This window comes from Chinchilla lanigera, unplaced genomic scaffold (genome assembly GCF_000276665.1).
Source record: "Chinchilla lanigera isolate Chin_1 unplaced genomic scaffold, ChiLan1.0 scaffold00001, whole genome shotgun sequence".
NCBI lineage: Eukaryota > Metazoa > Chordata > Mammalia > Rodentia > Chinchillidae > Chinchilla > Chinchilla lanigera.
The window spans coordinates 5,566,683-5,593,783 of record NW_004955402.1 but is presented as its reverse complement, the minus strand read 5'-3'; the positions used below and the strand labels follow the sequence as shown (position 1 = coordinate 5,593,783).

The following is a 27,101-nucleotide window of genomic DNA, read 5'->3' as shown; positions in this document are numbered from 1 at the left end:
TGCGCTTATGAGAGCAAAGAAAACACTGTGTAACCAAACACCAAAATAGGTGAGAAAGCGAGCTTCAGCTGAAGCAAGCCAGTAAATGAAAGAAGTGTTCTGGTAACTTGGTCCAACCTTTCTGGCCAGCATTCCTTCTGTGTCAAACCATTTAAATAAGAGACAGAAGAAACCCATTAAACTGTCAAAAATGCTGTGTCTGAGGGAGATTAAGGGGAAGTTTGGTAAGCTTGGATTTGTGTATCAATACCCATACTGCATGTTGTTAGGTGCATTGTAATTTATATAAGATTTAAGCATATTTAGTTTATACTTTCACCTCTTCACAGGCAAGGTCAGTTTTAATTTAAATTTTACCTGAAATCAACTTTTTCTATGTATTCATGAAAATCAAATTTCTTTTTTCCTCTACTAAATAAGATTCTGTTTGAGAATAAGGATTACTGAAATGTTAACTCCAGAGCACCCTAAGCCACATCAAAGGACAAGTCTCATTTCTAGGGGCACTTGGATGATGAATCTACAAGGCTCTGACAACACATTTTAGAAACAACTTTACCAGCTCTAGAAGAGCTGCCCAAGTACTCAAATGACACGTCCACTGTAGACTGTGATGCAGTGTAATCAAAAAGTATCAGCATCAACCACTTTAGTAAATCCTCATCCCACTCAACCCTCCTGGCAGCTGAGACGAGGGTACCTCTATTCCCATGGCAGATGAGGACAGGCAGTCCCAGGGAACCTACAAATTCTCTCCAGGTCAAAAATTAGAGACCTGCAATTCAAAACTTCAGCCAAACGCAAATTTCAGTAAGCACCAAAATATACTTCACTTTACCTGCACCACAACTGGCTTCTTCTGCTGTGGAGCACAGAATGCTACAGAAGAATCTTAGAAATGATCTTTTCTGCTGTCTTCATTTTGTAGATGAGCAACAGCACGAGGCCCGAGGGCACAGGTGTGTCTGGCGATGGCTGGAAGAGCCAGGACCTACTTAGGTCTCTGCCCTGTGCGGTGGGCATCTCTCCCTCTGGTGGCTCAGTAGCGTTGCCCTGGTTTGGTCTCACACACTCGATTGCAGAAGATAAAGTACAGTCCCACGCCACACCAGGACACTCTGGTTCAACACTGGACCAATCCCACGCAATGATGGTGGTCCCACAAGACAGTGTGATGGACTGAAAAGTTCTTACCTGCTAGTGACATCACAGCCATTATAATGTCACAGTGCAACGCACTGCTGGTGTGTTTGTGGCCGTGTTGCTAAGACAGACCTACCGTGCTGCCAGCATACCTGTACGTAAGTATGGAATGCTTGATAATGATGATGACTATGTTACTGCTTTATGTATTTACCACAGTATATTTTTTTAGAGTTACGGTGTATGGCTACTTGTAAAAAGTTCCTGGCAAGTCAGTCCCCAAAGCAGCAGTCCCATGCGTTTAGGGTTTGGGTTAGGGTTACCCTCCCTCTGGCTTGCATCCATTTCTCGTTTTTCACTTAATCTCATGCAGTTCTGAGCAGCACAGTCCTCGGAGGAGCAGGCTCTATTTACACTATCTAGTGTGCAGCAGCCGCCCTGTCGAGGTGTGTACACGCACGGTGCGGGGCTCACAGGTGGCAGAATTGCCAAAGGGTGAGCTGCTCAGTGCGTCTCCTCCTCAAGTGACCCAGCACTGTGTGTTTCATCATGTCCAGGTACAGACACGGCTCTTTTTATTCCCTCGCTTGCATTTCATTCCTTTCAGAACTAAGGGGACAGAATGAAGAAAAGCCAAATGGTAGCAATTTAAGATTAAAGAAAACACAACAAACGAAATTAAACAGTACCATCACGACTTCACACAAAAAAGCAAAAGTAAAGAAAAACGAGGCCAACAGCAGACCTTTGGGTTTCGTTTGCCAGGCCAGGATAGTAGCCCCAGCTCGAAACACAAAATTGCGGAGATCAAACAGAGCAGCCATTAATAAAGTGAAAACAAAGGGTGTTAATACTGTCCACGGGCAGGACTTGCACGTGCTCTGGGAAAGAGATCAAAGAACCTGGAGATTAGGGTTTGATGAGCACAGAGTGTGATGTCACAACACTGTGTTGTGACCCTCAGAGAGTTCTCACTATGACGCTCATTTCATGCCTCTTTTCTCAGTATCGCCTAGAAGTTCCAGCTCATCACAAACACTTTCAAACTGTCAGAGATCAGTCACTCGAGGACTCTGGATTTTGGCAGCACATACAGGTTAGTGCTCTAAAACATGCTGATTCTTACTTTGAAGTTTCAAGACAAAAGAAATTTCAACATGGATTCACTCAAGGCCAGAGCATAAACCATACATTATTTCTAAAACAGAATTTTTGTTGTTTGGGGCGTGATGTGGGGAACCTAATCCAGGGCCCCCTACATGCTTAGCATGTGCTTTTCCACTGCCTTCCACTCTAGTCCCTTGAATGAAAAGTTTGACAACTCAAAATGCATGGAAAATAGAGCTGAAAATAAAGATGTGTGCAGGGGGTGGAGACCTACTTAAACATCCACTAAGAGCAGATGTTAATACTAGGATCAGGATGACGTCTGGGGGAAAAAAACCCATCCACAACCTTTATTCAAATCAAACCACAATCAGAAGCAGAGTTAAAGCTGGCTGAATGCTGTCTCCCCTTCCAGAAAATCCAGGTAGAACCAAGCACCTCTGGCCCAGATTTCAGTGTCAGTTTAAATGTCTTACAGGAAGGAGTCACCAGGGAAGGTTGCAGAGTGTCGTGGGCTGTGAATGCCCCAAAATTGCACCAGTTTTTCTCTGCCGCGACTGCGCAGGCCCCGAGCTGGTCTAGAGGTCCAAGCGGCATAAGCTCAGGGGTGCCCCCTGCTCCCTGGGGTACTCACCTCCCTGTGCACCGGGGTGCTGTGTGCTGCAGCGCCCTCGAACTGCTCCAGTGCCTGGGGCTCCACGCCCTGCGCCTCCGCAGGCCCCTGGGCCCCTGCCGCCTCCTGGGGCGCGGCCTCCTGCTCCGGCTTGGATTCTGAGTCTGATCCAGATTCAGTCGTCATGGTTGATTGTTCTGGAAGCAGAACACAAGGACAGAGGTGGTGTCTTGGATGCAGTGACCTCCATTCTCTCCCAAGGGCCCTAACTACCGGGGGCGGGGGGGAGGGGCTGCCCTTAGGGACCCAGGCAGCCCAGCGCAGTCCTGACCCAGCTCCCAGATGTGAACCGCTGGGGTATATGTCACAAGGGCAGGTGACATTCCATCTGTCATGATTACACTTGCTGCTGCAGGTTTAGGTTTTTGCTGCAGATCATCATTAAATGACATTTCCAAAATGTCACAATAATTAAATGATTTATGTTTAATTTCATGAAAGTGAATTTGGCACATATGTATATGAATAAATCCCTGGGACACGTAAGAAAATGATGGATGTGGATATTCCCCACCTCCTTCCTCTGCCTCTGCTTATCTTTACGTCCATGGACCTATGGATTCTGACAACCACTGCTTTTCTCATCTGACTTCTCCTAATTCTCTTTTTCTCCTTTTGAATTTGGAACCACAACTGCAAGTAGAGGCTTCTTTCAGGGCGTAGGCCCTGTCCCACACTGAGCAAGTGCTGGCCACAGCTGGGGGCACTCTGTAGCACCCCCTCCTTCTCTTGCTCCCAAATTAATTCTCATCTTCTCCCTGGCTTCCTCCTGCATTCCTAAATCCTACAAATGCGTTTGTCTCAGATCTCAAAAGGAGCTCTAACAAAGCTGGTGATACATCATCCTTAAGCAGGGCTTGTTTCCTAAAAATAGACCGAACATATAAGCACCGCCTTCCGCGTGCTGGTCCAGACAGGCATTTGAGCCTCGGGTTTCACGTGTGTTGATGTGAAAACCGGACAAGTCTGACCCATAAGAACTGACTTCCTACTGTTGCATTTTTCCTGACTATTAGACACAACACTGTGTTCTGAAGCAGATTTCTCTACCAGGCACTACGACAGCTAGGATGCCAAGCAGACACAGTGACATTTTAAGTCGCATCTTATGTACGTGTGGTAAACATCTCAAAAAAGCAAGTGTCACATATAATTTCCCTTTCTAGTGTTAATTTTATGGCAAAAATATCTCCTGAGCAAGGGGCTCGTGTAATATGCAAGAAAACAGTGTACTCACTGGTAGACTGTAGAATTATGCAAAGTAAAACTATTTACTACGGAGAATCATCATCCCGTTTCTGTCCTCAAGACACACAGCAGGAGGAGCTGAGTGACTTGAAGAGTAAGGGACATCACCAACAGCAACCAGGGCCACCCCAGTGCTTCCCACTCAGAGTACTGTTCACAGTCCCCGACTACTACTCCTGTTGAATAAGACACATCAACCTGGCTGTGCTGAGAGGCCCGAAGCATGTGTAAATATCAAGTCCAAACCCACAGCAAGAGCACAAGCCAAATAAAACCGACACATTTTCTTCTTTTCCTCTTATGTTTCACTTTGGACTGTCATGCAAATCTTGAAAGTAAACATTCATTTCCTCGGCACACTCATCCTGGGAACTGGTGCGGCCGCAGAGAGCAGGCGGAGAAGGGGCAAAGGTGCTGGTACGTGTCACTCGGAGCCTACAACTGAATTCCAGTTTTTGGAGGGGGATGGTCAGTTTTAACACCCAACTCAATTTACCGCACACTGAGAACCACATACCAGACACTGAAAATGTTGCTGACCCTACTGTCTTCCTCACCTCTGTCCTCTACAACCCCCCGGCTCTGTGAGGCCAACCCGGGATGCCAGCTCAGCAGAGCTCCCTCTCACTTTCCCACCCTCGGCCCCTCCGCAGCCCACCCAGAGATGAGATTCGGAAGTCGTCTTTAGTGAGTGACTTCAGGTGCACTATCGCAGCTGCCTGGATGCTGTGAGTCAACTGAAAACACTTCCCTTTCACGGTCATTTTGACTTTGGGAAGAGCAGGAAGTCACACCGCGTGAGACGGGGTGAATGAAGGACTCCAGGACACACTGTAGGTTTTTAGAAGCCTGTCTTTTCATTGGATAGTGCTTGGCAGCAGTGTTCAGGGGTTTTTGTTTTTTCTTTTTTTCATCATACCTTATAAAGACACTCAAGAAAGAGGACTTCCAGAACTGCTTCAGAAAATGGCAGGAATGATGGGATAAGGTGTCTGAAGCAAGGGGTGGATTTTGCGGGAATTCATAGCAATGTGTTGTATACTATAATTTTTAAAAATTTAAACATTCACTATATGTTTTAATCCCCTTTCATACTTTACACAGCCCTCCTCTACCCAGCTTCTGCCTGCAACCAAAACACAGAAAATCCAGTTCTGGGTGGGCTTCTCTTCTTTCCTCCTATCTTCTCCCTGGTAGATGACACACTCTTCAAGGTTGGAATACTTCGTGCAGCTCAGGGGCCCCCAATCCTCTCCCTACCTCAGACCTCGGTTCTGAGCATCCAGGCGAGGCTCCGTCTCCCCACGTGCCTGCCCCCTGAAGCCCAACAGGGAGCCCTGGGGACTTTCACCCCAAACTTGGTCCTTGTCTCTGCATCACCCTGATGTAGTCAATGGCAATGTGCCCTCCCAAGCCAGAACTGCAGGCATCATCCCGGCATTTTCCTTTCTCTTACCTTCTTCAAACAGCTCTCCAATGCACTTGAAGTAAAATCTGAACCCCTACTTAGTGTGGCCTCCAGGGGTGTGTCTGGCCCTGAGACCCCGCTCTGCCTCCAAGGTCAAGCTACCAGTGCCTCCCTCCAGTTTCTTAAACGCACCAGCTTCCGCCTTCAGGTTTGTGAGGGGCGGTGAGAACATTCCTCCCTCTACCGTTAAGGAGCCAGCCCCCTATTCCTCCAGGGCTACCCTGGAGACGCCCACCTTGGTCACACAGCTGTTCCAGCTTCCCTTCCCAGCACTGTCAGATGTGATAATCATCCTCTGCTGGTTCGACCTGCTACCTACATATTCCAGGGTGAGAATCACATCCCTTTCTACCCCAGTACACCCAAGGCCACCACGGTACACGAAAATTTCCATAATTATTTGATGAACACAATGCAAAACCAACCTCATTTATTATCATATATTTGCATTTAAAAGTGCAGTATCTCTCTTTCATAGTTTTCACTGTTAAAAAAAACTCTCCAATGTGTAAAAAAGTAGGTATTTCTATGTTTTATAGCCAAGAACACAGAATTTATTTACAAGTGTCTGAAAGGAAGACCTTAAAAGGTAAAAATTAATGTAAGCTACACATATGTACATATATATACATGTAATATATATAATACACATATGAAGATAATATGAAAAGGTAGCGTGTCTTTCTACCTACCCAATTTGAAAAATCAGAACGTAATTGTCACTAATTCAGCCCACCAAAAATACTATTGGTTTTTTTAGTCTAATGCTTTCACGAGTAAAATGAAAGTCTTAGCAAAAAAATTCAAAAAGAAAAGGCGTTTTACAGAATCTCTATTGAAGATAATAAAACAGAGCCCTTAAATCATGAGTATAAAAAGTAAAAAACAAGTAACTACTAGAAAAATCACTTTTTAGAAAGCTCATTTTAAAAAGGTTCTACGGCAAGGCAGTTCCTGCATATAAATTATTTTCTTATCTTTCAAATAATTTTGTGTATTATCAAGGTCTCCCAACTATGTCTTATGAATATCTCTTCAGGATTCTGTGTTACTGCTATTACAAATGTTTCAGCAAACCACCGCTGTCATTTAATAACGAGATGTCAAAACAGTTACAGAAATAAAAAGCTAGAATCTTGTTTCAAGCTCTAAATGTTACAGCTTATTTCATCTTAAAATGTATGTATCATCTTTATGAATACATGAAAATAATTAGCAGCAAACAGGTTTCTTGTATGATGTTGGGGGAATGATAATTATTTCAGTCTCCTGCTTCCTTTTCTATAAAACGAGAGGCTGAGATGAGAAATTAGATGACTAAGGTTGCTCCCCGCCAGTGCAGTGAGAGATGGCCAGGAGGCGAAGGGGTGGGGTGGAGGAGCAACCCGAAGATACTTCCATCTGAGCCAACGAATCCGTCACCCCTTTCATAGGCTTCCTGCAACTACTTCATTACTCTTTAGACACAGAAGTTTTTTTAAACGTAGTTGAAATATATCCATCTCCTTTCAGCATATTCTAAACTTTTAGTTAAAATGTTATCAAATATGCATTAAAATAGAAATCTCTCTAAAATACATGCCTCAGTTCCAGGACACAGTAAATATGGGATAGACAGGAACTAATAAAAGAGTGTCCCAATTTGGATACTAATGTTGTTATTCCAGTCATGCAACCATTCTGCACCTGCCTTTGTCTTTAATTCCAAGACACAAAGCCAGCTATACACAAACTGAATAAAAATGCAAAATGGATGGAGTCCAACACCCACCTATCAGCTATTCAAATAAGAAAATTACCTATCATTTTTTACCTATGAATATTCTACATAACACCTTACCAGTCATAATACCACATGAATCACAGAACGTCAATCATTAAAAAAAGCTCCATGCCCTTGCCAGATATTTCCTTGGCATACTGACTTTTGCTACAAGAATAATATAACAAATGAAAATGACTGCTATGCCTGATAAATGTGAATAAAAGTTTCGTAGCTATTGAGAGACAGTAAAGCAACAATCTTTTACAATGTAAGGCTTTTTAATTCTGGAATCTCACTAGAATCGATATCCAATTCCACGTATCTGAAAGGTCATAAGTTCATACTGTACTAAAAAAAAACCAGTATCAATGGCCTAGATCAGAAAATTCAATTTAAAAAACTTCAATACTCCCCCATCCATGTGCCAACATAAGCAAGCAAAAAACATGTCTTAAATGGCAAACGATTAAAATTGAACTCCTAAATACAGTATTTCTAACTTTAACTCACTTCAGTGACTTTACAAGTGTGCTCCTTCACTAGTACTTAAATGCCAAAATGGTTTTTTAAACAAGTTTTTTACCTTTTATTTATTTGATTTTATTTTATGAGACAGGGACTCACTCTCCAAAATATTTTCTGAACTAGGTTTTCATGATATTTACATCGCTTTTGCTTTTCTTTTTCTTATATTCACCCCGTGCTTTCTTGGACAAATCTTGTCAGCCAAAATCACACCTTTTCCTTTTGAACTCACTAAGGACTGTTTCTAAGGTTCCCTTATCTTCTGATTTGCTTACCTTGGCCTAACGAATAGCTGATAATTTGGGTTACTGGAAGCAAACTACAGTCCCACACAGAAAGCGATACAAAATGTTTAGCTTTGATTTAAAACTGTGCCCTCTGAGCTTTAAATTTACCTCACTGTTTGTTGTGTTTAGGCTGAAAAGATTAAGTTCCTATAAACTGCAAATCCTAGTAGGGTTAAGGATGTCCCTAAGTGCACTAGGCTGACGGCAAGAGGAATGCCTTACTTTTAGAGAAACATCAATTGTATTTCCATTTGCCTCTCTCAGGGATATATTTATTAAACGACTGCCCGGAGAAATGGTAATGACTTCAAAGAAAGCTTTGCGCAGGTGCTAATGAAATCGCAGCACAATTCCCACCCCAGTTGCCGACAAAGATGGCCACTGGCATGCATGTCAAGCTTTGTTCCTTCTCAGCCCTGAATTTTTATTCCAAAGGAGGAAGAAGAAAAATACAGCCCAGTTTGTCCTCACCTCTCTGCCTCTAGAAACAGCATCACGAAATCTCCATCTCCTGACTAAATGACGGCCGGGGAGGTGAGTTCCCACGTTCGGTCACCTGTCTGTCTCGCCGGTATGAAAATTCCACGGACTTTTACGAGAAGACACAAGCTGAAGGCTTACCAGAATAAAATCCTCAATATACATTTTTGTCATTTACCTGCCTACGCGGACGAGGGACAACAACGGACACACGTTAAACATCAACTTTTCCCCTTTTATATTTCAACTATAAATTTATAGACGAGGAGGGAGGCCTGTAGAACTTCACCAAAAGAACTTAGAACTACCCAATACTGTTCACCAGTCTGCTAAAATCATCAAATGAGACAGAAAAATCCCCACACTTTCCACTGGATTCTTTCATTTGCATATTTTTAAATGCCCTGGGATACCTACCCAAAACAAAACAACACAAAATAAAACAACCACCCACAAGAAACCAAAACCATCTGCTCCTGGTCTCCAATGCCCGATCCATCGAAGCCCACCCACCCCTCTCCTTTCCCTCAGGGATAAGCTTCTAGAAACAATCGTCTTGCTCTGCTTAGACATCCTGCATCTTACCCATTCCCAGAATACTCCCCATTACTCTCGCAAACCTTGCTAAGGTTAGCAGGGACCTCCCCAGGAATCAATGCGTCCCAAGGGACATCTCCTCTCCCAACCCTCCATGGGTGTGGGACACCTGATTTTCTTTCTTTTTTTCTTTTGGTACTGGGAATCAAACTCAGCACCTCATGCTTGCCAGGCAGGTGCCGTGCCACTGAGCTATAGCCAAGGCCGGACCCCTGATGTTCCTTCGGCCTCCACTGGCGGTTTGTTCTTGCTTCCATCTACGTCGCCACGTTCTGTTTTCCAAACCCGGCAGTCGTTAGGTTAGCCCTCTTCCTTGAAAACCTCACCTAGTTTGGTTTTCAGGGCTCGCCCTGGGTATCTCAGAGTTGCCTAAAAGCAAACATCCGTTCACCTAAGTCCTTGATCCTCTGAACACGCGCACCGCCATGCCCTGCCCTTCCATTTCCCCCTTCCAGCAGGTGGACTCCAGTTACCCACACTTCACTCCGGACCCTGCCTTTCTCCTTACTCTCAGCTCCCACCCACTTCCTGTTTATCTGTTTTACCTCTTGAGTTGTGTTTAAAAAGCCACAAGGAAGTTCAGGCCAGGCCTTGCCAGCCCCTCAGGAAAAAGCAGAACCCCTGAGTGGTCACACGCAGGCACTTACTGCCGCGGCTGGAACCTGTGGCTGCTGGGGCGAAGATGAGGGGTCAGTCCCCCAAGGCTGTCCACCTTTGCTGCAGAGACTGGGCCTGTTACCCAGAGATCACCCGGGCAGCCCCAAGGACCTTGATGGATGGGGCCGGCAGGACGCCTGCATTCTTCAGCTCGGAAATAAGGCCAGGCAGGCCTTGCTCGGGCAGCCGTGGGCCGATCCCTCCTCAACGGATAAACACTTAAATTCGGAGCTGCTCGTTATTAAGTCTCTCCAAAAGAGTGGGCAAGGAAGAGCCGAGACACTGTGTGTGACTAACAGCAGGAACACTGGTGACGGTTTCTTTTGTTGTTTTTCAAATAAGCTTTTCGGCCACACTCACTGCAAGCTCTGCATGTCAACACACCAGGTCTCGTCCGGGTGACATTTTAAGATCAGACAAAAAGCAGAAAGCTGGAATTTTCATGCCAAAGACATCATAACTCCAGAATGATTTTACCAGTGACCACTGCAAACGTTCAGAGGATGCGCAATATCCATCAGTACGGAGAAGACATCCCAAACAGACCGCACACCGGTGATTCAGTGATGTACATTTAAAAACTCTCCGAGGCCAACACAAAAGTTAAGCTCTCTGATTTAAGAGATGGGCATGCTGAGAGGCTACCCAGGGCCGATCCGGTCCCAGTGCCCAGTGTGGGAGCACCCAGCCCAGAGAAAGAGGCGTACAGCCAGTCTGTGGGGTTTCCGCAGGAAATACCCCTTTCGTGGAAAAACTATCGCTAACCTTGAGTCTCAAATTAAGGGACTCACTTTACATTTTAAATGTAAGTGAAGTGAAGGTCACAGACCATCTCAGCAAGATAAAAGGGAAAAAGCGAAACACAAACGCACAAGGCGGCACCGTGACAGGACAGGAGGGTCCGGACCAGCCAGGGGCCTGGGCTCTGGGCCTGTGATGTCACTGCTCTGTGACTTCAGTGGAATTTGGTTTGCCTTGCTCATCTAATATTCCAAAACTCTAGGCCTCCTAAGAGCCAGAAGCACTGGCTAGAGGAAATTTTGTCTCCTAAAGAAAGTAAAGACGCACATCACCTGACCCTGCTATACCAAACACACAAAGATACCTGGTAGGTAATCATTAGCACTCTAGTAAGAAAAGAAAGTCAGCCTCTTCCCTCACTGCACAGGCCAGGCTGGACCAGGCCTCATGAACTAGTTGAGTCTACTAAGGTTTTATTTAGTTCACCAAAATAATATATTATCCAGGTTATGAAAAAGTTAGAAAAACTCTTATCTGCTAGGTAGGAAAAATCTGGCTTATTCTTAGCAAGGTGTAAGCTTTTTTTTTCAAGTTTAAAAATGTTTAAATCTATGGGTGAGCCGAATAATTAATAAATGCAGTTTGAAAGATTAGAAGGATGATAGACAGACACAGATAGGATGATTATGTAAGCATCTACCCTAATAACATACATAGTGTTCATAGTTGCAAATCCAACTGGTGCTAAATACTAAGATATAAAGTTCCCTACATTCTTTGAAATACCAAGAATCTTTCTTAGGTCAAAGCTGTGAAGCTGGATTTTGTTTTAAAGGCAGAGGAGAGTTTTAAGAAGAGGACAGAGCTTACAGATGATTTTAGAGGATCACACTGGCTTTTGAGTGGAGGGGAATGGAGGGAGTGGGATCCACTTGGTGCCGATCAGATCTACTGTGGCTCCATCTAAGAGGGAGAAAGTGGGAGGAGACAGAGCTCAACGCCAGCCTCTTACAGATGTCAGGTCTCTCAAGCCCATAGGGTCCCTGGAGGTGAGCAGACAGCAGGCAATGCATTCTCTTGCGGACCTCACAGGCAGGGAGCCAACAACCAACGAACGTCATGCTTCAACCACCGCCCTTGTGCAGTGGCTCCTCCATCACCTCCGCCAGAGGAGGTCAGGAGCTACCCCACCTCGTGAGCACTTCCTGGTGAAATCATCAAATCTGGGCGAAAGCAACGGTTGTCTGCATTTATGACGGATGTGTTCCTGCGGGTTCAGTGACAGCTCCAGCCTTCCAAGCAAAGCAAATCTGTCACAAATTCACATAGAGCATGTTGGCCTTCAGCGGAAAATGTGCTTCCAGACCTCACTGGAGAGCCTCACAGCAGGATGAACGGCCCCTGCACCTCCATGCTTGCTTGGCACATATATTAGCTACCACTGGGACAAAACACCTGGCATCTGGAACTCAGAGGGGGAGAGGTTTTCCTCGGCTCATGGTCTGCTGACCCTAAGGCAGAAACATCAGCGGGGAAGGACCTGGGGAAGACAGCTGTCCACCTCACAGCAGCCAGGAAGCAGAGAGAGACAGGAGGAACCCAGGAGAGATGATATCCTCCCAAGGCTGGCTCCCAGGCGCTCCTTCTACGCCTCCTAACAGCACATTTAGCTATGAACTCATCCGTGGGTGAATCCACCGGTGAATACAGAACGCCCATGATCCAATCTTCTTCCAAAGGGAAGCTCTGAACGCATAAGACTTGAGGGTGGCATTTTAGATCTAAACCATCATAGTACACAATCTGGCAGGGAATCAAAGTCCCAGTGAAATTTTAACATGTCTATACTTGATCCTATTATTGGAAAGCTGCGTAGATGCTACTAAAGATTCTACATGGTCTACACAAAAATCCTGGTGGTTTTAAGTTGTCCACCCAGGAATCCTGCCTTGCCCTAGGTTAGACTGAGAAAGCACCCAGCATACGCAGTTTTCCCACAATTCACCTATCTTGTCACTTTGACGAGCATTTTAATGTACTGTTGAGTATACAGCAGAGGTACCTATGGAGTCATTCCTAGGATTGAAAATTGCCTGGAAATACCTGTTTTTTCCAGGAGGTAACACAAGTGTTTGACCTCAGTTTCCTGATAGACATGCTTATAGCACTTCATTAGCATTCACTGTCACGGAAGTTGAGTTCAGGACGGACAGTGAGTTCATTTCTCCCAGCCAAGGGCAACCCCTTAATGGTGTTCTTTAGATTTTATGCAAAAAATTAAATCAAAATGGAAATTTCGGAGAACCAATGAGATGCATTGCTGCAAAGCATTCAGCCCTTACGCTAAACTCACTCTGGGAAGGAGTGAATAAACGACTCTCCATTTTCTGTTAATATAAATCAATCTTGGTAAGCACAAAGCTGTCATTGTGCCCTCAGTGTGTACAGCAGAATTTAAATGTAGTAGATTCACTTCTTAACGAAACTCTAAAGAAATCTTATCAAATATTGCCTTCATGGTTAAAGGGAAAAGTGAGCGTTGTCTCAAATGCACTGGGTATTCAACTGAAATAATTTCCCCTACTTTTGTGATATTATTACTTTTCAATTAACAGGGGTGGCACCTGAGAAGCACCCGCCTTAGGCTGTCAAACAAGCTCACCCAGTGACTGCAGTAGATGTGGTCCCCACCAAACAGATGGAGACAGTCCCTTAGGAACAACTCAGGTCTGAGCTTCTGTCCTCCTTCCTGCAGCTCAAACTGGCACACTGGTACCACGTAAAACCTTCCGGCCTCCTTGTTCTGTCTCAGACTGGACGGTCTGCCCAAGTTTTGGCATTTGTTATGTGATCATCTAAAATTCCACACTGCCAGCATGCCACATTATCCCTTCACACAGGGTAAACAGCAAATTCAAACATCAATAAAATGAAATTTTCCCTTAAAGACTATTTTCCTTACTACTTATTGTCTTTAAGTATATATTGAAGCATTCCAGCCCAAGCTTCTTCCCTTGTGAAAAGAGGTTTCCAGTCTAGTGTGAAGCCTCAGATTCTGTCCCAGACTGACACTTTATTCCTGGAAAACAAAAAGATGGGCAATCACTGTTCCTTCTAGAGAAAAGACGAACGGTTCTGATCGCTTCTAGATCCTCAGCAATTCCTAACTCCCCGTGAGGGTGGGTCTAGGGTTCGAACAGGCAAACTGCAATTCTAATCAGCTACAAATGTGAGGTCGTTGATCTTGGAGGACCTCAGACTGAGAAGTCAGGCTCGGGATGTCCCGGCCGTCGGTGTCCACTTGTACTGTTTAGAACTCCCAGTGAGCAGCCCCTTTCGGTAAAATCGAAGAGCGAAAAAGAGCTTGTTCCCTCTGTGTTCCTGGCCAATTCCATCCAGGGAAGAACGTAATAGGAAAAAGATAACTTTGGCTCCTTAATTCAGGAGCATATTTTCCTATTCCCGACATCTGACTCTGCATCTGTGAGAAATGTAGTGCGAACCACAGAAGAGGAATAAATTAAAACAGACTCTGCACAGTCCTCACCCACCACCAAGTAAGAGCTCTCTGGCTCCTCTGGAAATGGATCTGTCTTACAGAATCATTGATTTTAAAATCCCAGAAAAGGTTATGACTAAAAATTCCAAATGTTTTACCTCTGTGGGGGCAACAGACCATCTGCTGCCTGGGATCTGTGGCTGAGAATTGGATTTGGGTCTCTGGATAGCGTCCGCACCATAGGGCAAAGGACAGACACAGCACGAAGGTGGTCATCCGAGGAAAGGAGGCTCCCTGTAAATACTGCATCTTGCCTTTAAAAGAATTCCAGGCCTTGAGCCCTGATGCCTCACTCAGTATGAATAACATTCGATCAAATCAATACAGAAATATGAAAAAGCTACTTCCGTAGCTAAAGCCAAGAAGAAATCAAATAAATGGGAAAATTCCTGGCATTCTACTATTGTTCCTATTAAATTCTTATAAAGTCCTATGATGCAATGATTACCAGCCGACTGATGGTGATTAAATATTTAAATAAGTCAGTGATTTGATATAGGAGCCTCTTTTAACCCAAATGTGCCCGAAATCACACGTCTACTAATGATGTCTTAGAAAATTGGACTCAATTCAATCTGACCCCTCGACACTTGGTGGCTCCGAGGCCTACTGCACTCGACAGAAATGAGCATAGACCCATAGCTTTCAACGTTTCCCCTGTGCAGAATGGGCCCGATTGATCAACTACAGCACCTCCTCCTTGTTCTTTCTCAGAACTGTGCCTTGAACCCAGGATTGAATGCAGGCCCTATGCACTGAGCTACATCCCTAACCTTTCTTTTCTTCCTTTCTTTTTCTTTCTTTCTTTCTTCTTTCTTTCTTTTCTTTCTCTCTTTCTTTCTTTTTTTCCTGTTCTTTTTTCTTTCTTTCTTTCTTTTTTAAATTTTGATACACATCCTACTAAATTGGTTGGTGGTCCAGGCTGGGTTCCAACTTTCCATTTTCCTGTCTCAGCCTCCCAGAGTCCTGGGATTATAAGCATGCCCTACCAAGCCAAGCCAGTAAGCTTCTTTTTAAAATCCTGACATAGCCTAATTTATTTATTGTTTCCCCAAACCAAGTTAATAAACTTTGGTCTTCCCACAGGTCTATATCACGGTGTCTTTAATACCCAGCAATTAAGTGCTCATAGCAGGATGGCTCACAATTCACACGGAGGAAATGGGGCGCTCTCCTGGCACTTGGGCCTTGCTATACTGTTGCAGCTGGACAACAGTTAAACGTTTCCATCCTTCAACACAGATGTGAGGCCAAATATTTAATTATTCTGTTTCTACTGTAATACATCAGCTTTCATCTTAAGGCTAATGGTGGATGGAGGCTATAAAGAATGTTCTCAGATGACTTCACTGGCATATAAACATGTTGCTTAAAAAGAGTGCCCCTCAAGTTCTCCAAAGGTGGAGAGAAGGGGACTCCTGACTCCCTGGCACTTTATTCCAAGCCAGAAGCAGGGAAAGGGCTCCTTATTTGTGCCTTGAATACTTTGGAACGGAAGCTTTAGGATCTGGGCTCGGCTGTCATGTGCCTTCCGGTCTTGGAGGTGACTCAGTAGCTAAGATCATGGCCCCACGCTGCAGGTATATGCTAATGCTTTCATTATGAGGATGGGTTTCCCACACAATGTACAAAAGATGAATAGCTACAGGCATGATATTCCATTTATATTCATTTTTCTCCAATGGGCAACTAAGTAAGTCAATAAATAGCTCTTTCAATTTTCAAATCCAACTATTTCCAATTCAATGAGGATTAACTCAAAACCCTCCAGCCAAAAATAAATTTGAAGAAAAACTGAAAAGCTGAAATACAGTTCATCGTAAGTACTTTTTATAGATTCAGTTTTTTTTTTTTTTTTTTTGGTGTGTGTATTTAAGGTTTAGTCACAGTGAGCTTGCCTTTACTTCACGTGTTGATAATATTTTTCATTACTGAGTTTTCACAATGAAATTATTTTTAATCCTTTAACTTGTCTATTTAAAATGAAAGCAAAGTAAACCTGCCTAGGTAAAAGCTTAATATATGGTAAAAAATTAAAAAGCCACACGAATTCCATGACATCTGCCTGTGTCTGGCCTGGAGTGGGAAGACGAGGCAAATGAAGCTAAGTGCCCAGAGCAGGGAGGTAATTCAGGGGCCAGACTGCTGGAGAGGGCAGTGCTAACCACCAATCCTTGAGAGGCTACAGAGTAACCCCGGGGCTATGGTTTGGTTGCTGTTGAACTTTGACCACCAAGAGTCTGTGTGTGGGGAGCGTGGTCCTTAGTGCAGTGGTGTTGGGAGTGGAGGTGGGGTGGACCTTTGAGGGTGGGGGGCCCAGTGTGAGTTCCTTGGGGAAGTCTCAGTAGAGCATCCTGCTGTAAGTGCAAACCTGACCCTGGAATCGCTCTGGCTTCCTGTTAGGGGATATGATATCCCCCCACACACATTCTCTCCACGATGGAATATGCCCCAACACAGCACTACTTGCCATGAGGTTCTCCCTAGAGGGGAGCTGCTGTATGCACAAGGCTTGAACCTCTTGAACTGTGAGCTAAGTAAACCTCTTTTCTGTATAAACAAGCCTGCCTTGGGTGTTTCAGTAGAGTAACAGCAGCAACAACAAAAACAGACAGATTCACTGGGGTTTTCACCTTCCAGGTTCACCATGGAAAGGTATTTGAGTAATCAGCCAAGAGAATAAGAGTGATCATCTCTGGATAATTAACTCTGTCTTTTTCAGATACCCTACAAAAGCATTATCTTTATCATCAGAAGAAAACAAATCAATAAAATAGTATCTCAAAGAGATGAATAGTAGTTAAAGCTACCTTTAATGCTTCTTTAAAATAGTCTTTAAGTTAGTAGGCTACCCCATGGTTGCAACTAAGTTTTTTATAGAAATAAAAATGAATTATCACATGTCTGAACACTTCTGAAGTACGCCTAACCAGTCGTCCCACACTTACATAACTAGCGGCACTGTTCAGCAGACGAAGCCAAGAAGCAAAGGGTGGAGGCTGAGAAAGGACGATCTCCAGCACCCTTGGATCAGGGGCATCTGGGGCTCTGCTATCCTTAGGACTAAGCACAGGGGTGTGGAGCATCCATAGTACAGGTGCCTGGTTCCACTCCCACCAAACAGAACCGCTGAGGGAAGGATGTAAGCACAGATAGTTTCTAAAGGTACCACAGGTTTCCCAGATGTAGGCTGCACTGCAGATGGTGAGATCACATAGCTACACTTTTAATAAGCACCTGGCTAACTCTCACATACACTGAAGCCTGCAACCACTGGCTAGGACAGACGTTAACAGCCTCTCCACTCCAAAGCCACCGAAGGACTGCATTTGGAGGCACAGCTGGACTCTGGCAGGGTCAGGATGGAGGGGCTGTTTCATCCCAGCCATCACTGGCCCTGGTCAAGGCTATCAGTGCTTGTATGTTTTGATCCCTGCCACAAAACGGGCGCGGCAACTGCCATGCCTTCGCACTCCATCTGTGCATGTGTCCTTTTGCTGATTTATTCAGAAGGCACACACGATTACCTTCTTGAATTTTAGGATCTTAACTTCAATAGCACACAGCACTCACTTCAAGCTATATTTCCCAACTGGGGTATTTCTCTATCCCCTGCTCCATTGTCTCCCCCAAAGATCAGTACTTAATCCATCCAGAGTACTCGCCTGCCGGAGTGACTGCTACTGAAATAGCTGTGCCTCTTCTTCTCAAGGAGCACGTACGTCCCTTCAGTAGGAATGGGCTTGCTGCTAAGGGGGCGCCAGAGGGGAAGACAGGGAGAGGAGAGAACAGAGAGGGTGGGAGCGTCAGCTTGCCGACTACACTTTCCAGTCACTGCAGTTTCCGCGTTGGTGGCAGCACCAATCTGGACTCACCCAGCTCTTCCCTGTGTTTTCAGCTCAGCTTCCCCAAAACTCACTGAGCCTGAGAAAAGGTCCCGGTCAGCTCAGAGAAGAGGTAACAGACCGTCACGTCTTACTCAAAAACAAAACGAAACACCCGCAACAGTTCTTAGGACCAAACGTCTCATTTACCTGATCTAAAATGTCCACAAAACCTGTCAAGTCCTTTTCCACCGTTCACTACTCTCTTTTCAGCCTGGCAGCCCGTTGGGCCTTTCTGATTAGGGCTGTGGTGGCCGCAACATTCAAAATGGATTGCAGGCGCCACTCACCAAGTTCGGCCCATAGTGAACACCATAATCACGGCCAGGAACACCGGGTTTTTACAGCCCTTGACACACGGGTTCCAAGCACAGTCGGTAACGGTAACAAAGGGAGGGTATAGAGTACCACGCTCCCCGCCGTCTCCACCGGGTCCGTCTTCAGCTGGGCTCTGGCAGGGCCGGGACGGAGGGGCTATTTCATCCTAAGCAGTGAGATGTCTTCAGAAGCGCGTGTCCCTTACTTCTCCCCCGCACACCACTGAGGGCAGCCACAGGCTCGGCACTCTCTGATTCTCAGCCTTATTGCTATTGCTCCACACTGCTTCGGCGGGAATGAGCGAGTGAGTGGCCGCAGCTCTCCAGGCACCCCATGAGCTTGAGTCTCCCATGCCCTCGCACATCTGCCCTGTGTCCAGGAGCCGCAGCCTGCCCACCTTCCCTGCAAGACTAAGTCTTACACTGCAAATGGGGCTCCCAACACCCCCTGCGGCTCCCAATACCCCCCCGACTCCCAACACCCCTTGCGGTTCCCAACACCCCCTGCAGCTCCCAACACCCCGTGCGGCTCCCACCATCCTCTGAGCTCCCTCCTCCCTTGGCAGGGGGTCTCCCCACGCCCTCTGTACTGCACCCACCCACCCCCACATTCCTCTCACTGGAAGTGTAGTAAAATGTGTTTCTCTGTGATTTTGTGACCAGACATGAGAATCTCAAGTGCAAGAGGTTTGACTCTTTTCCTTGAGGATCTTCCTCAAACCGCAGGAGTCCGAAAGTGAAAGCTGGAATTTTGTCCCCCAAACCAGGTCTTCCTTGAGTCCTTTCCAACAGCAAATCTGTGTATGAGGCACAGGGTTAGTTGTGCAGTGAGTATTTGCTGAATTGCACACTCAGCCTGGGTCTTCAGCCCCTTGTACGGTGAGTATTGTGCAATTAATAGGTGTTCGCTACATTAGGTCTGCTGAATTATGATGCTCATCCGCTAAATTCCTCAAAAGCTATTGTAATTTGTTCTGCTACACGCAGTTCTACATAAAACAGTACTACCATGGCCCTATTTATTAAAATTCTTAGGCTCAGTCTTTGTAAGGTCAGTCCATGCTAGTGAGCAGAGCTTGACACTGGTCTCAATGGATGTGGGCTGCAAATCTAGCTCTGCCACTATGAACTGGGACTCCTCGACGTGTCAGGCAGCTTTGAACAGTTGTGACAAACAGGCTGAGATACACAGCTTACAGAAAGAGGGAGTATTTATTTTGGCTCGTGGCGTCCCAGGTCTCAGTCCACGGCTTGGCTCTGGTGGCTTTGGGCTGTGGTGAGGCAGAACATCGTGGCACAGAGCCGCTCACCTCACGGCGACAGGGAAGCAGAAAGAGAGGGAGGAAGGGACCAGGGTCCCAAGATCTTCGAGGTCTTGTCCTCAGTGGCCTGTATTCTATGAGGCCCCACCTCCAAGGGCTTCACCAGGTCCTAACAGCACCCCAGGCTGGTGACCAAGACTTTAACACAGAGCCTTTGGGGCTCTTTAATATCCAAACTATAATATGTAATGTGATTTCACAAATGTCAGGTTCTTCACCTTTCAGTGACCTAACATCGGCCTTCGAAGGCTATTGTAAGGATCAGAGATCATGCACATAAAAACCTGGCCTACGGATCCGCAATAAATAAATGCTATTATTATTATTTTTCCTATTCATTTCTCAGAATATTTCTCAGAAATTGCCCAATGTAGACCACTCTTTAAGAGACAAAAGATGGGGCACAAATCCAAAACTGAAAGAAGCCTTGGTCCACTGTGGATGAAGGGCATATCTAAGACTGAGAAAAACTCACCTCTGGCGTTGATTTCTTGGGATGAAATTAGACAGACTGAGAAACCCCAGACATTCCCTCACCTGGGATGGCTTCCTTCTCTGGGGCCTCCTACGGCAGGGATGAGAGCGAGCCGGAAGGACTTGAGGACCGACAGGACTCACCTTCCCAAAGACCGCCTCTAAGGTCGGCCCAGAGGGATGGAACTTCCAGGAGCTGAGATAAAGGGGCTGAATGGGGCCAACGTGCAGAACACCTGGGCGTAGCCGGCATTACAAGGACCCACACGCTACAGCGTTACCGCTTCGTGTGCAGGATGCATCTGTCCCTATACATCCATTTGGTGTACAGTCAAAATGGCAAAATTATCTTTACTATCCAGGACAGCACTTTAAAGAGGAACTATCCATCCTAAAACCTGATCCTGACACCCCTCACGTGGTCTCCCTCACAAAGAGGCTCTGCTGTAGTTGGATGGCTGCTTGTCTTGGGACTAAAGAAAACACATAAAAAACAGCGCAGCCACAGGATATTTAAACATTAGTGCTATAGCCAAAAAGCAAAATGTGACTTACCTAGCTGATGGTTGGTACTAAAACTCTGGTATGAACTTGTCTTTTTCAAAGAGGACTAATAATAGGAGCCAAAGGGCCATATTTTAGATACTCTGAGCAACATTCCTAAGCGCCATTAATCAGTTTTGCCGGTTGGTGTAGGTCACTGATCTATGAAGCCATGGCAAACCTGTTCGGAGGGCTTCCCTCTCTGAAACAGCGATGTGAATTCATTGCCCAAACACTACAAATCAATCTTTACCCATTGTGAAATGTAGATAAAATACCTCTCACAACTGATGAGAATTAAGTTACCTGGTGTACACCAAACAGTATTCATCAGAACACCATGTATCTGAGAAGCATTTGGCAAATGGGCTAGTATTGTTTTTAAACAATAGTAGAACAATTCCTCTTGCTACTACCTCCTGCTGGAATTTATTCCAGTATAAGTGAGAACAACATGAGTAGCTTGTTAAAATCAGATGAGAAGTTGGGCCAAGGCCCTTCAAACTTAGGAAATATTGCCTCCGCCTCCACAGCTTTCAAGCCGTGAGGATCACTGAGGCTCGGGAAATGGTAATTAATAAACCAAATTAAGGGACAGGTTGAACGCTCTCCTTGCCACTCTGTCAGAAAAATAACGGGAGCATCTATCACTTCGGTGCACTTGTCATTCCCAGTAATGCGCTTGTATGAATGCCGCTGCAAAGCTGAGCTGGGGAGATAATTATCTCACCCCGGGACTTTCTCAGGAGGGAGATAAGGGGAAAGAGTTCAGACAAAGGTTACCAGGGACGAGGATGCCCTTGGTTAGCCAGAAAGACAATGAAAATAAATTTTCTAGGGACCGGAACCACAACTATAAAAATCACAATTACCCAAGCCTACTTCTTATCTGATACTATAAATATTTTGTCTTCTTCACTTAGCTTCCAAAAGGCATGCTAAAGGGAAATTCCTCCAAACTATATTCTCCGCTCAGTGACGGAGGACAAGGGAACAATTTACCACAGTGTCGTTTTCACATAAAGTTGTCCAACCCCACACAAGCTGCACATCCTGAGGAAGCACCTTCTGTTTGTCCCTGTGCTTTTGCAAAGTGTTCCCTTTCTTCTGTTTTTGAACAGACCCTCATTCCCATCATTGTGCACATCTGCTGCTTCTCGATGTTGGTCGCCAGTAGAATCACAGCTATTCAAAATTCGCATTACCTAAGTTTGATCACCACACCCAAAGAAAAGGCGGCACAGGGTGTAACTGTGAGTACAAAGGTGACCTACAGCAATTTCTGGTCACTGCCACCCGTCTGGAGGTACCAGGCCACCTCTCAGGAAGGTTGTGAGACGCACCTAGCAAGGCCACCTTCAGAGTCCAGACAGGACAACACTGGAAGGGAGCAAAAGTGACAATTTGGGGGCGGAAGGTGTCACTTGTTTGGCATGTGTGAGGGTCTGGGTTCCATCTCCAGCACTGCCAACAAAGAAAGAAAAGAAAATCTAAATTCCATACTCAGGCATTGGTTTAATGTTAAGAAATTCCTCCTGAACTGCCATGCTGGTTTTAACAGAAAGAGGTTCCTTTCAGGACTTCTTGGTGGATTTCTGAGAAAATACATCAAATGTCACTCAAAGAAGCTGCTAGCTCAGTGACAAAGGGAGATGCAGGTGCCCAGTGAGCCCAAAAGAGCCCCCTGAAGACCCACTGTCCTGTCCTGAGGACACTGAGCCCTGAGCTCATCTGAGGTGTGGTCTGTGGTCTCTGGCAGCAAGGGTCCCAGGGAACAGAGGTAAATGTAGGAAGGAAAAGGCCCGTGGAAATTTAAAAAGAAGTGAAGACATTAATCTTCCTATTTCATGGTTTGGTGCTTTAGAATCACAGTCATCTGAAAGGAATTAAAGGAGATCAGAAAGGTAAGTTGGCTGGCCCCGAAGTGCAGGTCCTCAGAGCAGAGGTAGGGCATCAGAGCTGGACCACCGGATCAGGTCTCCACCAAAGCACTGCAGACCATTTCTACTGTGTGTGTCTTTGTTACTGTTCTGCTTGGTTTTGGCACGTAAGATATTTTAATCATCCTTACCCGTCACTTACAACCACTCGCTCATTTAATCTATCATTCAGCAATATGTACAGTTGGCCTGCGGTACCTGCATTTGTGGTGTTCAACCAACCCCCGATAGAAAATATTCAGAAAAACAAGTGCAACTGCATGGAATGTGTAGTTTTCCCCCTCTGCCATTATTCTACAAAATACACTACATACCCACTATTAACATAGTGTCTACACTGTATTAGGTATTATAAGTCACCCAGAGATTATTTAAAGTCTACAGAGGATATGCATGGTTATGTGCAAAGACTATGCCATTGCACACAAAGGGCCTGAGCCTATTCAGATTTCAGTATCTTTGAGGGTGGGGTCCTAGAACCAAGTCCCCTGTGGACACTGAAGGGTGCTACACGCTATGTGCACTCTAGATGCTGAGGATATGAGACATAGATCTCTCACTTTCAATTTGCCATATTTTTGATTTTTGTCACTAACATGTTATACACTGCAATTACTAATATAGCTAAATACATACAAACGAGCGACCTAGAGCTAACCTAGACCCCGACCAGAAGGTAACTGCACTACTAAGACACATATATACCACACTATAAATGTATACTTTAATACATAAACTGGGAATACTAGAATTGTAAAATTGATTTTAAAGTAACAGTTGAGGGTTGGCAAAAGACCTCTTCCATTTCCAGATGTTTTGTTTTGTTTTGTTTTGTTTTGTTTTGTTTTGTTTTGTTTTTCCGGTACTGGGAATTGAACTCACGACCTCACGCTTGCCAGGCAGGCACTGTGCCACTGAGCTAAATCCCCTTGAGACCTCTTCCATTTCAAGATAGAGACATTAATGTAACAGGACTACATGTGTGGAATTTAATTTCATTATACAGCTAGATTTGGGGACGAGGAATATTCACCTATGAAGGATTCCTGTTTCTACTAACAGGAGTTTCTACTACACTGGAGCCCAGGGGAGACCAATTCGACACACCATGCATAAGGAAGGGAGCTCTGCATGGAGCAGGGTCCAGAGTCCCAGCTTCCCTCTTGGAAGCCCCAATAAAGCTCCATCTCTTATCCAAGTCCAAGCCCAAATCCCAGGCAGCTGGAGCTCAGGAGAGGTACGTCCTACATTCTCAGAATGCTGGCCCCACCCTCCAGTCAGGTCCGGTGCCCAGCCTGACCTTACTAGGCTTCTTTCTCAGCAGGGGCAATGAGTTTTAGCTTTCAATTCCATTGCCTCGCACAAGTACATATTTTTCCACGAATGTATAGTGGAAAAAAAATCTAGTGGTTGTTTTAAAGTATATGCCATTACCCTCAAATTTTATCTGATCAAAATTGCTGAATTTCTATCAATTTTTACCTTAAAAGGATGGCTCCAGTTGCCTACACATTTAGAAGAGTAAATGAGAGATTGAAATTCACAGTTGGCATCCATCTGCGTAACTGCTGTTATGTGCTCTGCCATTATTACAGTGCGGGGAGATCACTTTGCTCCCTAGTCCCATACCAGTCCAGAAGACCTGGGACAGCCTCACACATGGAAAACACCAAAACAGAGTGGTCCTTTTGCCCCAAAACCTTCGTTCCCCATTATTTACAGGCAGACTATGGATTGTCTCTTGTTTTCCATTACACCATGTAAAATATTAATTCAAGAGTAATTTTCAAAGAGATGACTCTTAGTACGTACTTTACTAGAAACTTTGGCATCACTGCCTTCCAGATGTGCAGAGAACACCGCTAGTGAGAAACAGGACTGAAAAAATTACATAGAAACACCTTGCTGAATACTAAGAGTACATGAAAATTGATCTGCACCTGAGTAGTTTCACAGGCTTCTGGAATAAAGTAAGACTGAGAACAGCTTTTAATAAGATAAAGAGACTGGGTGGAATTAGAATTCCGTTTCTGGCCAAATTCACCAGTGCAAGGAAAGAAGGGTCAGAGGACAATTAGGCTGGATTGTCTACGCTCTGGGGACATCATGATGAGTGAAATGACAAGGATATAAACCCCCACCCTCAGAGACCTCATAATTCAGAGAAAACACATCCAATCCCATAGCTGTGAAACAGAGCTTAGAGAAATGGAGGAGCTGGGGAAGTTCTGGAAGGCACAAGACACAGGGAAGGAGCCCTGGAGCTCAAGAAAGTGAAATCTAGTCACAGACAGGACAGCACAGGGAAGAGACAGCACCTGGGTCAGCAGGGGAGAGGTGGGAACAGGAGGCGAAAGACAGAGTCTGGAACCCAATCACAAATGGGGGCACCGATGTGCATTAAGAGCAACAGAGGTGCCAGGCGTGGTGGTGCACATCTGTAATCCCAGCACTCGGGAGGCTGAGGCAGGAGGATTGCTGTGAGTTTGAGGCCAGCCTTTGCTACAAAGTGAGTTCAAGACCATCCTGATTTGCACAATGAGACCCTGTGTCAGAAGTAATGTCAGATGGTGCACGTGACCTGTCACCCTCACCCGAGTGGGGAATGCATTAGAGCACAGACCTGAGGTCAAAAGGAAAGAAAGGAAGACACCAGAAGGGGATGTGTTCTAATGATCTAGAAAGAAAATCAGGGCCTGAGAAATTACATTGTTCTTGCAGAAGAGCTTTGGGAGGCAGAACTGGAGCCAACTCTACAATTAGCCAACTCAAAACTACCACCATCAGCCATACATGCCTGTAATCCCAGCACTCTGGGAGGTGCAAAAAAAAAAAAAAAAATCAGAAGCGTGGGGGTGTCACTCAGCGGTAGAAGACTCGAGTTCCACACCCAATACCAACAACCATCACCCAAACAAAACAACACCACCAACTTCGTTGTCCAAGTTAAGTGTGATTGGTTTTGTCAGCACAGGTTTAAGACAATCCTCAGTGCTCTGCTTTACTGAGAGGTTGTTAGCTGGCAAGGCCCTGGCTACATACCAATGCTAGGCACTAGTCAAGAGATTCTGCACTGAGGTTTTGATTTGCATTTCTCTGTTGGCCAGCAATGTTGAGCATTTTTTCATGCTTTTATTGGCCATTTGCACTTCTTCTGTGATGTGTGTATTCACTTCAGATGCCCACTTTTCCATTGGGTCTTTTATTTTGGGAGGTCTATGTTTTTTGAGTTCTTTATATATTCTAGATATTAATCTTCTCTCTGAGGACTAGCTGGCAAAATATTTTTCCAATTCGGTAGGTATTTTTATGCTGTTGGTTGTTTCTTTTGCTGTGCAGAAACTTTTTAATTTGATATGATCCTATTTGTTGATTCTTCATCCTGTTTCCTGTCCAACTGGGTTTCGTTCAGAAAGTCCTTGCCTCCACCTATGACTTCAAGAGTTCTACCTATTTTATCTTTCAGTGGGTTAAGTGTTTCTGTTTTGGCATTTAGCTCTTTGACCCATTTTGATTTTGGTTTAGTACATGGTGAGCAATATTCCATCTTACCACAGAAACAGTGGCCATCATCAAGAAATCAAATAATAACAAATTCTGGCAAGGCTGCAGAGAAAAAGGAAACTTTCTATATTGCTGGTGGGACTGTAAACTAGTACAAAAGTCTAGTACAAAAAAAAACTATGGAAATCAGAATGAAAATTCCTCAAAAAGCTAACTAGAAATTTCCATTCGACACAGCTAGTCCCCTTCTACATGTCTTCTCAAAAGGGATAAAGAAATTATGTTACAGTGATACACGCATCATGCACACTCATGTTTATAACAGCACAATTCGTTAACAGCTAAATGCTGGAAGCAGCCTGTATGTATATCAGCGGATAAGTGGATAAAGAAAATATGGTATTTACACACAATGGAGCACTACTTTGGCTTAAGGAAAGATAAACTTGACTCATGTGTAGGAAGACGGATGCACCTTGAGACCATAATGTTAAGTGAGGTAGATCAGATGTACAAGTTTAAATATCACATGTTACCCAGAGTAAAAATAAAGAGCAAAATGAAAGACAGACAATAGGAAGTGGGGAGCTACAGTAGATCATTCTCAAATGGGAAGGGGAACAAGAGATGGAGGGACGAGGGAAAGGAAGGAGGATGAAAAAGTGGATTAAGATGTGGTGCATAAGTGCATCACCTCCACATGATGACTGCAATCACTGTGTACTGCAAACGTACTAGAGAGAGAGAGAGAGAGAGAGAGAGAGAGAGGGAGGAAGGGAGGGAGGGAGGGAGAGCTTGATTTTACAGACACAGAATGCAGCAGGGCCAGGGGAATTGCCTCTATGAGTGGACAGTGTGCTGCACCTG

General features: G+C 45.0%; 1 protein-coding gene and 1 long non-coding RNA gene across 22 annotated transcripts in view; one reads left to right on the top strand and one right to left on the bottom strand.

The window, feature by feature from the left end:
- The window catches only part of Epb41l3 (erythrocyte membrane protein band 4.1-like 3), a 215,160-nt gene that overhangs the window by 80,962 nt on the left and 107,097 nt on the right, over positions 1 to 27,101 (bottom strand). For 19 of the 21 annotated variants that reach the window (XM_013516964.1, XM_013516834.1, XM_005372630.2 and 16 more), the window contains one exon: positions 2,885 to 3,060. In XM_013516964.1, coding sequence (XP_013372418.1) covers positions 2,885 to 3,049 — 165 coding nt within the window. In that variant the 5' untranslated portion in view covers positions 3,050 to 3,060. Of the gene's footprint in view, positions 1 to 2,884; positions 3,061 to 13,653; positions 13,739 to 27,101 lie in introns of those variants that run through there. The other 2 variants (XM_013517037.1, XM_013517088.1) reach the window with 2 other exon arrangements.
- On the top strand, positions 1,186 to 8,680 carry LOC102009778. Its single transcript, XR_259030.2, has 3 exons — positions 1,186 to 1,301; positions 2,150 to 2,239; positions 8,481 to 8,680. It is a non-coding gene; the product is annotated as an uncharacterized LOC102009778 (long non-coding RNA).